This window comes from Coturnix japonica, chromosome 2 (genome assembly GCF_001577835.2).
Source record: "Coturnix japonica isolate 7356 chromosome 2, Coturnix japonica 2.1, whole genome shotgun sequence".
In the NCBI taxonomy this organism is placed as follows: Eukaryota; Metazoa; Chordata; class Aves; order Galliformes; family Phasianidae; genus Coturnix; species Coturnix japonica.
Genome location: NC_029517.1, coordinates 39,540,024 through 39,554,434, shown reverse-complemented (window position 1 = coordinate 39,554,434; position 14,411 = coordinate 39,540,024). Strand labels below are relative to the sequence as shown.

Genomic DNA, 14,411 nt, shown 5'->3' with positions numbered 1-14,411 from the left:
GGAGGAACAACAAGGCACCACCTACTCCTGTACCTAGATATACATCTTTAAAATAGCCCCTCTGATCTTCAGTCATAGTAACTCTCAATTAACTTAACCATTTGATTTCACCAGGCTTTTGTTCAGCCCCTGGGATCACGTAATGTAAGCCCCGAAGACACTTTTATTCAGCAAGCTGAGGTCACAATGAATAATACTTACTCAGACAAGCAAGGCATTTAATTAAAATTTTTAGGGCCTGATTCAGTAGCCCTTACTCATACTGAGTAATATTTACTGCACAAATAGTAGCATTGTTGCAGTGCATATTAATCACTGAGAGCACTAATGAACTGAGCCCTGAAGAAATGACAGTTCTCATGTTTACCCAACCACAGAGATTTTTGCCCCAAATATTCACATGTATCCTGACATATAGAAACTGCTCTTGATTAGTAATTGCCTACTGAACTGTAATATACTTACAAAATACACAATTGCTATTGCACTGTATGACATCTTTATCTTCGTATTATAGGAACATGTGTGAAACCGAATAACACCAAAACTGTATCAATGCTAAAGCTGCACATTCGTCTCTATGCTTCTAATACGTCTATAAAACATAACTGAGCAAATATGTGAGAAAGAGAAATCTATTTCTGGTGTCAGAATATGGAGGGGAAAAAAATGAACCAGTCTTAACAGCAGCATTTGAGCCATTGAGTACCTCCTAGTGCTGAAGCTCTCTCTAGAGGGAGTTCCTGGTTCTTGGAATGCAAACATAATAATAATCCGCTTTAGTTGAATTACATAAGAAGGAAATTGATAAATTACCTCTGTTTCCAGGTATCCCTTACTTTCCAACAAGTACGTACATAAATAAACTCTGGCTCATGTAACAATCAGACACAACTGAACACAATCAGACAAATAGTTAGAAAAGGAAATCCAGTGCTACTTGTTCAGTATTGTTTCTCATTGCCCTTTCCCCCTCCTCTCTCCCAACCCCCCCTTTTTTTTGACCTGAATAAGTTCTCGGATCTATACATATGTACACATATGTCCACCCTGAGTATACGAAGGAGTATATATGGATGACTGGTCCTGCTCTGATGCTGGCCACACTGTCAACAGGCTTTAAAAATAAATCCAAGCGAATAAAATGGGCTTAGAATCATCCTCAGTAAAACGACAATACAACTCCACTGCCACTGAAAGAGAAAATGAATATAAAATAGAATATAAAATTAGCTGCCATTGAGTTGTATAATTTCACATCACTCTGGGCTTGACTCTTCCAGGTTTAATTCAGACCAAACTCCCATGGATGCAGAGGAAAGCGGTGATAGAAAGGACACCGTCTTTTGTTACCCCCAAGCAGTGGTTACACAGAGGCAAAGCAGCAGCCACAGCTCGGGAATCAGGGTTACTGATTGATGCTAGAACACCCTAGCAGTGCTCAGAGAAAGACTACTTTCTGTGTAATGCATTTCCACAACAACCACTCCAGCCCATGGCTGCTGATACTCACTGCTGGGTTAACTCTGGCCCGTCAGTGATCACCAGGATTCCAGAAAGGCTGCAGGTGCCAAACTGTGCAACTGTCCCCAAGAGAAAGAGCTGCCACCTCATTGCCAGCTGAGGCTGGGAGACGTCAGTCTACACCTGGTGCAGGCAGTGCTCTGTGCCTTCTGTTGTGACAGGCAGTCCTCACTACAAGGGGAAGAAATACCTGCCCTCTCAGCAAAGGGGATGTGCACAACCCTCCTGCAGCTTAGGGAAACAGCTTTCGTTAACTGAGAAGCGCTCTTCTCACTTTGTTTCCAAGATCAGCACTCCCTGAATGCATCCCACAATGGCAGTGCCTATTTATGCGGTTTGCATTCAAGCTGATGTTGGCAGATGTTCAAAGACGGTACCAATTTTAGAGTTCTTAGTAGGTGTATAAGAACAGCAAATAAAAAGCCTTTCATAAGTGAAGCTGCCTGCTCCTGACAGCACCATCGCTCCCTTGCTTATGCTGATGCAATTCAGAAAGAAAATATCGGCACATCACCGGTGAAACCAGGATAAGCAGGAAGAAATTATAACCTTGAGTACTATGCACCACAGCAACACTTTAGCAGGAGTTGTTAACTGCCTATATGCACCTCATTAACAAGAAGTGCTGTCCTGGCATGGCCACTCTTCCATTAGTTATCGCGTACATAGAGCACAAGCTAAACAACTTCTTGTAAGGCTGAAGAGTTCCAAGTATGCACCAAGAGACCCTTCACGCTGTGCAACTGTCTGCTTGGACAGGGAAGAAGAAATCTTGCACACCTTTCTTCTTGCACACCAGCAGCTGTAATCTAGCTCTGAACCCCCACTTTCTATTCTCTCTCTACTCAACAGGATTTCAATGAGCAACACTATGGAATAGGAGCTGAAAAAAGATGCACCATTATTGCCTCCCCTTCGGTAAATATGCTGTTTCTGAGCTGCTGTGGAATGCACTTGGTGGAAGTCATGAGATTCACCAACTGCACTGCTTGTAGAACGTCTCAAAGACGTTGTAATGATCTTCCCAGGACCAGCACCACCCAACCTCTAACTGGTGAGAAAGCCACAGTTCTGGGGCTGAGCCGAGCAAATCCCCTTGGAGGACCTCCAGAACAAACACATTCTTCATCCCACCTCACCCTGGTGTAGCTATACAGACCTCACGGTGCTGCAAAGACAGGACAAACACCCTTCAGAAAGGGCTTACAGCTCCCCACCACCAACCCCGGTAACAGCCCCTCGTGGGGAAAGATGAGCTTTGGGGACGGGTTGGAGACAGGCTGGCTGAACTCTCACATCCATCCTGGTTGAAACAGACCCACAAAAGTCTTAAGAGGCTCTTGAAGGAAACCTCTGTATTAAGAGCCAAATAACATGGAGATACGGTCACAAACACACACCATCTCAGCAGGGAAATAGAGCGGAAAAGCTTCGCTCAGCTTCAGCTTTCACAACAGACACACCGCTTCAGTCCTAGACCCACCAACAGGAGCCATCCCTCGCTGTAAGTAACTTGAAGACCCTCTCAGACCGTACTCATACACACAAAGAAAAGCCGCGGACCACAACAAATGCGGTTGGACGGGAGGGGTCTTTTATTTTCCGAGTAGATTTTGGAGGGGAACGCTTTTTTTTTTTTTTTCTTTTTTTCTTTTTTACTAAAAAGTTCGTTTAAAACGGTTATTAAAGATACAAAACGAGCACACAGGATCCGGTCGTGGCGGCGGCGAGGCCGAGGGGCAGCGCATCCCCTCGGGCGGCCGCTCGCTCATCGCACCTTCACCCGTTTCACACGAGAACAAACGTGCCCGGAGGGGCAGCGCTCAGCGTCCGGCCCGTCCGCGACCCCTCACAGCACACGACGAAGGATGGGGGTCCCCGGGATGGATGGCTACTTGTTGGCGGCGGCGGCGGTGCTGGCGCTGCGGCGCTGCTCCATGCCGTTGGGCAGGAAGCCGGCGATGATGGGTACCGGCCAGATGAGGGCGGCCACGCTCCACACGATGATGACCAGAGTCATGAAACACGCCACCAACGTGGACTCGATGGGCTTACGGTTCATCCGCCAGCCCGGCTCGCCCTTCAGCTCCTCCAAGCTGAAATCCAAGCAGCAGAAGTTGAGCGGCTCCCCCTGCAGCCAGTATTGACCGGGCTCGGCCGCCGGCGGGTAGGACAGCGAGGATGCTGCGGGCTGAGGCTGGGGCGCAGAGCCCCGCAGCCGCCCGACGCGGCGGCCCCGCACCCAGCTGCAGCCCACGCAGAGCCGCAAGTCCTGCTGGGCGCCGCCGGCCGCCAGCCCCAGGTGGTCGATGACCAGCGGCGGCCCCACGCGGTGGAAGGCGGCGGAGAAGAAGGCCCGCCCGTGGCTGTTGGTGGAGAAGAGCAGCAGGTCGCACTGGATGCCCAGCGGGCGGCTCCAGCGCACCAGCAGCGAGCTCAGCATCTGCCGCTGCACGCTGATATTGCAGTGAGGGTCCTCGGCGAGCTGAGGCTGCTGGAGCCGCGGCTGCTGCTGCTGCTGCCCCGAGGAGGTGGGGGCAGAAGGGGACGGCTCTCGGCTGGGGGTCGCCGGCGTGCTCGGGCTGGCGGTGCCGCCGTCCTCATTGCTCGCTGCCCCGTCGAGGTCCGTCTCGAGGCCGGTCGGGGAAAGGGAGGAGTTGGCGAGAGGCGAGAAGAGCTCCTGCTCCTCCTGCCCGCCGGCGGCCGCCGAGGGGCTCCAGCCCTGGCAGGGCGGCAGGCAGACGGCCAGCAGCGCCGGCAGGAGCAGCGGCAGCATGGCATTGACTTAGCGCCGGAGAGGAAGGCGAGGAGGAGGAGGAACGGGAGGTCGCATGGCGCTGCCGGCTGCCACCTGCGAGAAGAGGCACGCCGCTCTCGCCGAGAGAGCGAGAGAAAGGGAAGGAGGGTGGGGGCAGGCGAGGGGGTGGGAGCGGGGCTGGGGCTGCCGCGGCGGCGAGGCGAACGAGCCGGGAGCCTCGGTGACGGCAGCGGCTCCCCCTCCCCGCCTCCTCCGCCCCCGGCCCGGCCCGGCGGCTCCCGGCGGGCGGGAGGAGCCTCGCGGGCGGCGCCCACGGGCTGGGGCGGCCCTCGGCCCTTCTCGTCCGCTGCGGGCGGCTGAGGCTCCCGGCGCCCCGCACGGAGCTGGGCTGCGGAGGGCGGGCGGGCAGCTTCGTGGGTCCCTTCGTTCCGCTTCTGCCGGCCCCGAGGGCAGCTTCGCGGGAGCTGCCCTACCTGGTGTCTTCTTCCCTGCTCCGGAGCAAGGGGAGGGGGAAAGAAGCTGCTACGCGAACGGTGGGGTGGGTGCAGCAGGTGGGAAGGAATCGCATCTAGGAAACGAATTTACACGCTTTCTTTTCCTCTTCAGAGGAAACGCGGCGTTAACCCGTGGGATACTCTACGGTGTTCGGGCACCTCCCGCGTTGCTGTGTTGATCCGGGCTCGGAACAGGGAGCCGCTCCGCAGCCGGCGGCCGTGGCGCTCCCAGCAGCGTCCTGCCCTGCCGGTCCCCGCCGCAGAGATTTAAGCAAGAAGCACAGAGGCACCGAGTAGCTAAGCAAGCTGTGGGACTCGCGTGCGTGGTTTAGAAGGCTGCTTTCTAATCGGGAGGCTGCAGTCAGTCTCGGTACCCCGGCTTGTTTCGTCGCTCTGTGCTGCTGTAGCGTTGCTCTTGACACAGAGCCTTGGGAAGGGGCACCACGGATATGTCACAAATGATGAACGTTTCATAGCCTTTACCTCTGGCTGTGAGGTGGGGGTAGTGTTACGTTTTCCTAGCAAGTGTCCAGGACTATGATTCTTTTATCTGCCTTTGCAACCCCCATCCTCCCCTCCCCAACCAGCCCTGTGTATAAATCACATCTCATTGGGATTTTGACACAAAGGACTGGAAGTGAAACTAAACTTCATAAACAAGATTGGCTCCCGAACACATGCAGTGTGTGGGTGGGAAGCATTCTCAGGCAGAGCTTCAGCACTTCTGGTCAGAACTCCCAGCACCCAACTGAATGCTGCCAGGGGTATTTGAGAAGATGTTTGGGAAGGAAGAGTTGAGCTGTATTTCTTTCCTCGTAAAGAAAGATAATCTGCCACAGGAACGTTAGATCCATTTAGCATCACTTGGACTACCATGGTGAAGGATTAAAACAGGGCTGTTTATCTGAGTTTGGAAGTGCATGGGTGCTTCAGATCTATTCCTCTATTCATTAAGGAGTAATTGAGCAAGCGGGTACAAGAATAAAGTGTGTTAGATCAGTAGGTGATAGCCACTGTCCAGCAGGACCCTTTGCAAATATTTAATTGATAGGTCTATCAGATATAATTAATATTGGCATGGATTCAGTCGTTCAATGAGGTTGCAGCACACTTGAAAACTTCTTCTAAGTAGTACATTCTGTTCTGTGGTTTTCATCCATAAACATTAAAGAACACAGTTGTTTTATGGCTGGGGAGGCAGAAGCATAAAGAAATTGGGTTGCCAAAGGTGACCCACAAGTCAGAGACAGATCGTGTCGTAGATCTTGTGGGTTTGATGCTGTGGATAAACCTACAGCAGTGGTATGTGCCAGAGGTCACAGCAGCATTTGTCAGTGTGATAGAGGGGGTCTGAAGTGGGCTATAATCGTGAAATCTTAGGATGGAATCATAAAGTAACAAGGGAGTAGGAGTGTCATGAGACAGAGAGCAGAGCTGTTGGGAGGATGAAGACTAATAGCAAAGGACAATCAGAATCTTTGAGAGTCATTTTAATAACAGTGTTGCAAAGGACTTTTGTTAAAGTGGTGCTTGTGAAATGAAATCAGGACTAAATGTTTCTGCCCCAGTGCAGTTTAAACTGCATCTCATGGGGATCTCAGCGCAGATAGTAGAAACTGAACCCAAGAAGATACAGTGGCAAATACAGAACTGCATTCAAGCGAACAGTTTGTGATCACAGACGTTCTTTCTCAGTTGGCCACACTTACCCTGATCTGCACTGAGGAAATGGAAGAGCTGTGGAACTCTTTTTGACAAAAGGTGTTCTTTTGAGGTTGTCATTTCTGAAAGGGGAGAGATGGGAAAGCAGGGAGTAAGGAGTTTTGGATGCCAGATATATGTTATACGTTACCAAGCAAAGTTTTCAGTGGGAAGTCGCATACTGTCATTACAGAGGAAAAAAAAAAGATGTTGGGAGCAAGTAGGTTCAGCAGCGCATTACCAGTCTGTGAGAAAGTGCCAGGTAAGTAAGGAGAATGTCACAGACAGCAGCTGAAGAGGGAGGCAGAAAGAAAGCAGCTACCATCAGAAATCCAAATCCATGATGAAGTTATCCATGGCAATTGCTGCAAGGTCTAATCCAGCTGCAAATACACTTGCTAGAAATCAGGAAAACATTGCTCAGAACATGAAGTGGTATCAGTGAGATAGTGGGGCTGCAGGATGAGGCCTCTGTAAGCTTTAAGAAGTACTTGGGAACTCGTATTCAGAGCTCTGGTAGACTGCGTTGTGCTAGCACAGACTGAAAAGACTGCTTCAAATCTAGGTGTGAAATATATGCAGGGAATGCTAAAGGGAATGTATTAATAGACTTTCATTGCTTTTTTTTTTTTTTTTTTTGCTTTTTTTTTTTCCCTAGCATGCTGTATATAGGTTGAGGCTTTTATACAAAGTTAAATCAGAAAGAAATCAGTGGGAATAGGCGTAAGAGGGATGTGGTCCAAAGAACAAGCTTTGCAATTCCATGGCTGCAGGTGATCTTAGCGCTAGACCAGATAGGTGATAGGTAATCATAAAATGTAGGTTGGTTAGATCTTGTCTGCCTGTGGAGTTACAGATGCTCTACTTTCATTTGTTTCAGTTGTAAGGTGCAGTATTTTGACGACATGTTTTGACCTGAAGCAGTGTTCTATGAAGTCTGGGCTCCCGTTCATGCCTTGTTCCCACTAGGAGGCTGAATAAAGCTCTTGTTCACATGAGGCTTTCTCACATCTGAATTTCTCAAGTTCAGGGAAGATTCATCTGAATTATATCTGGACTGTATTTATTTTGTCTTGTAACTACCGCACCTGCTTATTTTAAATTTTACTGGTGAAGCCTGACTGTAAGTACAGTTTGTACTTGTAAGTACTATTTGGTCTTGTGTTTATTTCACCACTAAATCTATCTTTGCGCTGGAGTTTTGGATGAAACTGGCAACTGTATGATCTACTATGATGATAAAGGTGATGAATCCAAATTAAATGGTCTACATAGGCAGAGTATACACATGGCAGGACTTGGGACTACTTTCTGCCAGGTTGCTAAAGGCCACGGTTGGGTAGTTTTGACCCCGTGTCAAACTTTGTGTGTTCATGAAGCACAAATCCATCCCTCCCCTCCATTAAGGGAGATAATTCAGATGCTTCACAGAGGGTGGTGACCCATTGGAACAGGTTGCCCAAGGAGGCTGTGGATGCCCCGTTTCTGGAGGCATTCAAGGCCAGGCTGGATGTGGCTCTGGGCAGCCTGCTCTGGTCGTTGGCGACCCAGCACATAGCAGGGGGGTTGAAACCAGATGATCACTGTGGTCCTTTTCAACCCAGGCCATTCTATGATTCTGTCCTCTGAACATCTGTTGATCTGAGCAACCCCTGGTTTGTCACAGCTATTCTTGAAGTAAAAGAGATATTAGCTAAAGTGGTAGTTAATGCTGATGCTGTGAGGGTGCTAGGCATGCAAGAACATTTTGTGTGATTACATATTAAATTGTTCTGCAAAATATTTGTACATAAAATAGCACTGCTTAATGACCGTTTTATGAGGTTGTCTTTGGAAAATCTAAACATTTACTGTAACAACACACTGAAAAATAGCTCCCCAGAAAGCATTTAGTTCTGCAAATACTTTGAGTGTTTCCCAGCCATTTCTGAATATGGCCCTAGGGGTTGTGTTTACTGTTATTTATCTCTGTACTGGAAAGGGAGACAGGCGCAGAAATCTGGTATTGGTCTGTACTAAGGAGGTACGGGTTTGGCACTCCTATGGGGTTCCAGTGTTGCCTCAATTTCTTCATGCCTTTAAAGCACAGCTATAAAATATAAAATCATGCTGCCCTTGAGGTTATGAGACACTTGGACAGTGATCCTTTTGCATAGGAGAGGAAGACAAGGTTGTTCACCTTATTGAGGAGGTAGTTAAGGAATTATTTACTGTATTGCACAGAAGATGCACAAATGCAAAACGTTGTTCATGACAGTCTGTATCCCGAAGAACTTTTCTTCAGGCATATGGAGAAGTGTAGAATAAAGCTAGAGAAGCAACATTGAAGGCTGCAATTGACAAAGCAAGGGTGTGTACTCCAGAAGGGTAAGAAATACCAGGAGGGGTATGAAGCATGATTGAATTGTGAAGGGCTTTGAAAGTGAGAACAAGGAGTTTGCAGATGGAAGAGGATTGTGACAGAGAACTGTGGAAAACTCAAAATGATGTGCCCAAATAAATGAACTTGAGACAGTTCCAGGTGCTCTAGACAGAGAAGAAATTACAATAAGGGAGATGTACAGGCTTTGGCTGGGAGCTCTGGCATAACAAGCTGAGAGGAATTGTAATACTTTGGAGATGCTGCATGAGACAGATCAGTGATATTTAAAGCACAACAGTATCAACATCATCAATAAATTAGCAGCGAAAACTAGACCCCTTCTTGTCTCCACATTGTGCATCCACACCTTAGCCTTGAGCTCCCAGAACTACTCAGGCTGTTGTTGTGCTCAGTTGGAGACCCTCATGTTCTCAAGCAGCGCTTGGATACCACACAGAGATGTGCATACTGATCACGTGCGTGCCCTTGTTTGGGATCTCTTGCTTGTGACTGTCTGTCAAACTGGGAAAGGAGATTCATATGCTTCTATGAGTCAGCAGAACCACATTAACTCTTTCTGGTAGAGCCAATGCCAGAGAGTAGGGCTGAATCATCCAAGCACACACAGCAAACATGATGGCTTGAACTGCGAAGCAGTCTTGAAATGTCAAAGAGAAGGTGGTTATGTTTCCTGTTCCTTGATCAGTCAGTCATCACCATGATTTGCAAACAGATTGAGTTTCAGGTGGCAGGCTGAAAAAGTGGCAGCCATTTCTGGGTTAGATGGCATTTGGGTTTTAAAAAATAAATAAAACTTCCTTCATTTCTAGAGATCTCTCTAGTTCATACTACTTGTTTCCCCAGTAATGGCCACCGTTAGTATGGAGCAATTGTCTAAGCTTTAATTAGGAGCTCAAAACCCAAGAACAGCATTCCAGCATTTCTGTTATATCTCTACTAAACTCCCTGGAAATCAAGGGAGTCAGAGATTTAATTTCTAACTTCCAATGCCCTTTTGTCCTAATCCAGCAAAGCTAGCATGTGAACAAGGCCACTGATTGTTTTCAGCAGGACCTTTGCACTCTTAAATGCAGTTTTGTATGATATCAAAGACCAAGTCCATACTGGAGAGGTTATACTAGTAAGAACAAATTCAGATTTGAGTCCTTAAACCTGATACATGGAACAAGCAGTAAACAGGGGCTTTTCAGAAGGAAAAGTTTCTGTTTTCATGCAAATGTTCTCAATATTCTGAAGCAGGAGTTATGTAGAAAATACATGCTGTACCAGCAGCTTGCTCTCTAACAGACTGATTTTCAGTCAGCATTACCTACACATTGTGTGAGGTAATAATCATGGAGCAAGTAGAGATTATAGCTGTCTGCCTGGCTCTCCAGTTCAATAACCAAGTTTCTAAGGTGTGAATGCTTTTTTTTTTTTAACTATACGTGGAATCATAGAATGGTCTGGGTTGAAAAGGACCACAATGATCACCTGGTTTCAACCCCCCTGCTATGTGCAGGGTCGCCAACCACCAGACCAGGCTGCTCAGATCTGCATCCAGCCTGGCCTTGAATGCCTCCAGGGATGGGGCATCCACAACCTCCTTGGGCAACCTGCTCCAGTGCATCACCACCCTCTGAGTGAAAAACTTCCTCCTAATATCTAACCTAAACCTCCCCTGTCTCAGTTTAAAACCTTGTCCTATCACCATCCACCCTCATAAACAGCCATTCCCCCTCCTGTTTATACACTCCCTTCAAATACTAGAATGCCACAGTGAGGTCTCGTCTCCCCAGAGCCTTCTCTTCTCCAAGCTAAACAAGCCCATTTCCCTCTACCTCTCCTCATAGGAAAGGTGCTCCAGCCCTCTGATCACCTTATTGACCCTCCTCTGGATGCACTTCAAGAGCTCCACATCATTCTTGTGCTGGGGGCCCCAGGCCTGGGCGCAGCCCTAAGATGCACATCTTAAGTTAGGCAGTGGGATCTCTTGCTCACGCTCTTGTGTCAAATGCTGCTGTTACTCATAAATGTAAATCCATCACCCACATTGTTGCATTTCTCCTTGGCCCTTTTTTCTACATCAGTGTGGAGCATTTAGAGATGTCAATTGCCTTTTTATCTTCTCAGAAAGACTGGCATGTTGTCATCTGTCTAAAAACATATACGGGACTCTTGAGCTCAAGCTATGAATGAAGCCACTGTTTCTCTTCAGTCCTATACCTATATGCTATGGATATCCAGACTTATTCTATTGCAGTTGAAACTCAAATAAAAAGGCTGTGGTATATATACCAGGCTCTGGTATATACTTCCCAAATCCTAGAGAAAGACTTGGTTATGAGAAGGTAACACAGGGTATGGTTGTGCTTTTGGTCACATCGTATCCATTGTGATTAGATAAAACCACAGAGGTAAAAATAGGATTTAAAAATAATCCCCTGTATTCTTATGACAAGTCAGGAAAATTTAATTAGTCTCTATGGGATTTTCCTGTTCAATGACAGTCAGGGAAGCTGACACCAGTGGACCACTAGAATAAAGAGGACAACCTAATGGAGAGACTGTAATATTTTAAGTAGCCTAATACCATACAAGAGTATAATTTCTATTGTATTGTATTGTCTGTGTATGTAAATATTGAATTAGTTCTCATTCCTACTATAAAATATTCGTTGGCTAAATTTTCCTTCTCATGCCAGATCAATACCATCTGCAAATAGCAGATTAGATCAGAATCTGATTTCCCAGATTTACTGAATACACACGCACAATGCCAGAGGAAAAAGGAGCATATTTCTACAAGATCTACAAAATCTACAAGATCACCTGAACATTCTGTTCTAGAAATTCCACATTTAGAAGTTCTTCAATTTTCTTCCCTTTCATCTTTTTTTCCATGCTTTTGCTGTTTGAATTTGGTTTGTACCTCTTGATGCTGGACGTCTGCTGACGACCATCCATTGATCATAACTTGTTGTGAGGTTCCTTCAAATAAATGGCAAATCCTTGTTTAATGTACAGTGCCACATAACATACAGAATATATAAGTTTTCAATGGTTTCAGTTTTCTGTCTCAGCCTGTACCAGGTTTTGTTTTTTTACTGTGCTATGTCCAATCCTTGCTCAGAAGGCTAGACCTTGGTTCTCATGCTTAGAGGTCACAGGAGGCAAGGAGCATAGTTTCAGCTTAGGGACTCACTTCTTTTCTACCTGCTTCTCATGTATAGAGAGATTCGGTGTGTTGGTATGTTGGTAACAATAATAATGAAGCTGCAGAACTGTTGAGTGAAGGTAGTTGCTCGTTCAGCTGGCAGTTGTACAAGAGAAGATGCAGAGCTTAGAGTCACGTGTAAACCAAAAATTAAAAGAAATAAAGATGTTTGTGCCTTCAGAGAAAACTACTTTATAGTGACAAAATTAGGGAGAAGCAAGGAGCGTTGTAAATCTGTAAGTCTGCCAGAATGGTTGGGTTTTGTGTGGTTGGAGGAGGTAGGTATCAGGCTCTCCATCCATTCTCCCTGTTGTCATGTACACCAACAGCTGGTTTTCTCTAGAGAGTTCACAAATGCCAATGTTATTTTTGTTCCATAATTTTACACCCTCAAGTTCACACGTAAGGAACAAAAATGAGCTTGATAAACAGGACTTATTAAGGTTCTGCCGATCGGCAAAGATGAATGTGATTAATAATTTAGCATTATTTTATTATTCAAGATAGTCTCTTTAGTATCAAACATTTATATGATATGTTATAGAGATTTTCCCAATGGTAAAAAAACAAAAGATATAATTTAAGCAAAATTACTCATGTAACTCTTATCTGAGGTTTAACTGACACAAGGCCCTGTGACAGTGCTTTGTGCTGGAAAGAAATTTGACATGAGAGCAGAACTGGAATTTCTTGTATGACTGCTAATAACAAAGAGGAGCTTGAGGTATGCTTGCAAATGGGATCTTCAAAGGCAATGTCCAAAAATAGTTTCAAGGCAGAGGAGCTTCTTTTGTGAAAATTCTTATTTACTGTAATCAGAACTGGTTTGCACTGAGAGATCTTCCACAGACAATTCTGACATTAACTAAATGAATACACAATCATTCTGAAGTAGAACTGAAAAGTAAAATCCTTCAGGATATTAAAATTCTGAAGATGTTTGTTTCCAAGCTATCAAGGCATGGATTTTAAAGAGTTAGCTTACTATTAGTATGTCAATAACAAAAGTTACCTTCTGCCAACTGTATTATCTTGATTAATTTTGCTAAGACTTTCCATCAAATTAATGTTCCAGATGTCACATGTCTGCAGTATTCTGTTATATATTATCTGGTATTACTTAATACAAAATGCAGAAGATAATGCACACAAAAGCCAATGTCAAGCAAAACCATCAAAAGCAGTTGTAATAAACTAAGCATTTCTACAAGATCACAAAAGAGAAACCCTAAAAGAGTGAGAGGGTTATGTCATTTAAATCAAAACTGGAAAGTGACAAGTTATGACAGAAAGGTTTGATCTTGGCCAAGCTATGTTTTGTGCCAACTTTACAGACCTCAAGCTCACTTAAATACCCAACACCACACTGATTATTAGTGCTGCATGAAAGTTCTTTTATAGAAGTTTCACTCTTGGTCACTCTGTTATGGTCAGATTATTCTAGCCCTTTTAATGTACTGTTTCCAGTGTGCTAAGACTACAATGACATATGAATATGAATGCTAACCAAAGGTCAGATTTTCTTGTGAATGCGGGGTTTCCATCAACACAATCCTGTTGATTTTGACAGAGTTGCTTCTGATTAAGACGTATGGGACTGGTGAATCATGACACCATACATTTGATTGCAATATGGCCATTGCAATAATGGTGTTCTCCATGATTTCACTAGTGATTTTTGGGGTCATTTTATTTCAGCTATTAGAATTTGTTTTTTGAAGTCAAATAAATTCAAAAAGTATTTGTTTCACAGAAAGTTGAAGTCCTATATGAGTTATCAGCCTTGAATGAATAGCTACGTTACTTGAGTACTGAAAAAGATCGTTGTCTAAAAGGTATGCCTGCAGCATTACTGCATCTGGATCCATGCAGCTCACTGTGGAAAAGTTATGAAAGGCATTAGAAAAGCCAATGGATGGTAACTCTGGTTGTGATCTCATGTATAGGTAGGCTACTAAACTGTTCTGAGTTGACAGGCTATACTTGAGGCAGGATGACCCCGCATAGAATCATGTAATCACCAAGGTTGGAAAAGACCTCCAAGATCATGGAGAGAGGTATTCTTCAAATAGAAGCATAAGCACTTTCTGCTGCCATCCTCTTCTTTCTGTAAATGCCTATCAGCTCTGTTCTTTCCTCTTAACTGAACCTGGAGGGGTCATTCAAAGAATGTTTAGATGTTGTGTTGATGGCCACCGTTTAGTGAGACCTATTGGTGACCGGTGGACAGTTGGACTGGATGATCTTGTAGGTCTTTTCCAACTTTGGTGATTGTATGATTCTATGATCATCCAGTCTAACTGTATAGGATCACAGAATCACCAAGGTTGGAAAAGATCTCCAAGATCATATGGC

The 14,411-nt window shown here is 45.5% G+C and overlaps 1 protein-coding gene across 1 annotated transcript in view; it reads right to left on the bottom strand.

Moving 5' to 3' along the window:
- The window catches only part of TMEM158 (transmembrane protein 158), a 5,115-nt gene extending 569 nt beyond the window's left edge, over positions 1-4,546 (bottom strand). The window contains exon 1 of the mRNA XM_032442394.1: positions 1-4,546. This exon is cut by the window's left edge and continues 569 nt beyond it. Within this exon, the coding sequence (XP_032298285.1) occupies positions 3,416-4,300 (885 nt within the window). The 5' untranslated portion in view covers positions 4,301-4,546 and the 3' untranslated portion in view covers positions 1-3,415.
- Between the last annotated feature and the right edge of the window lie 9,865 nt (positions 4,547-14,411).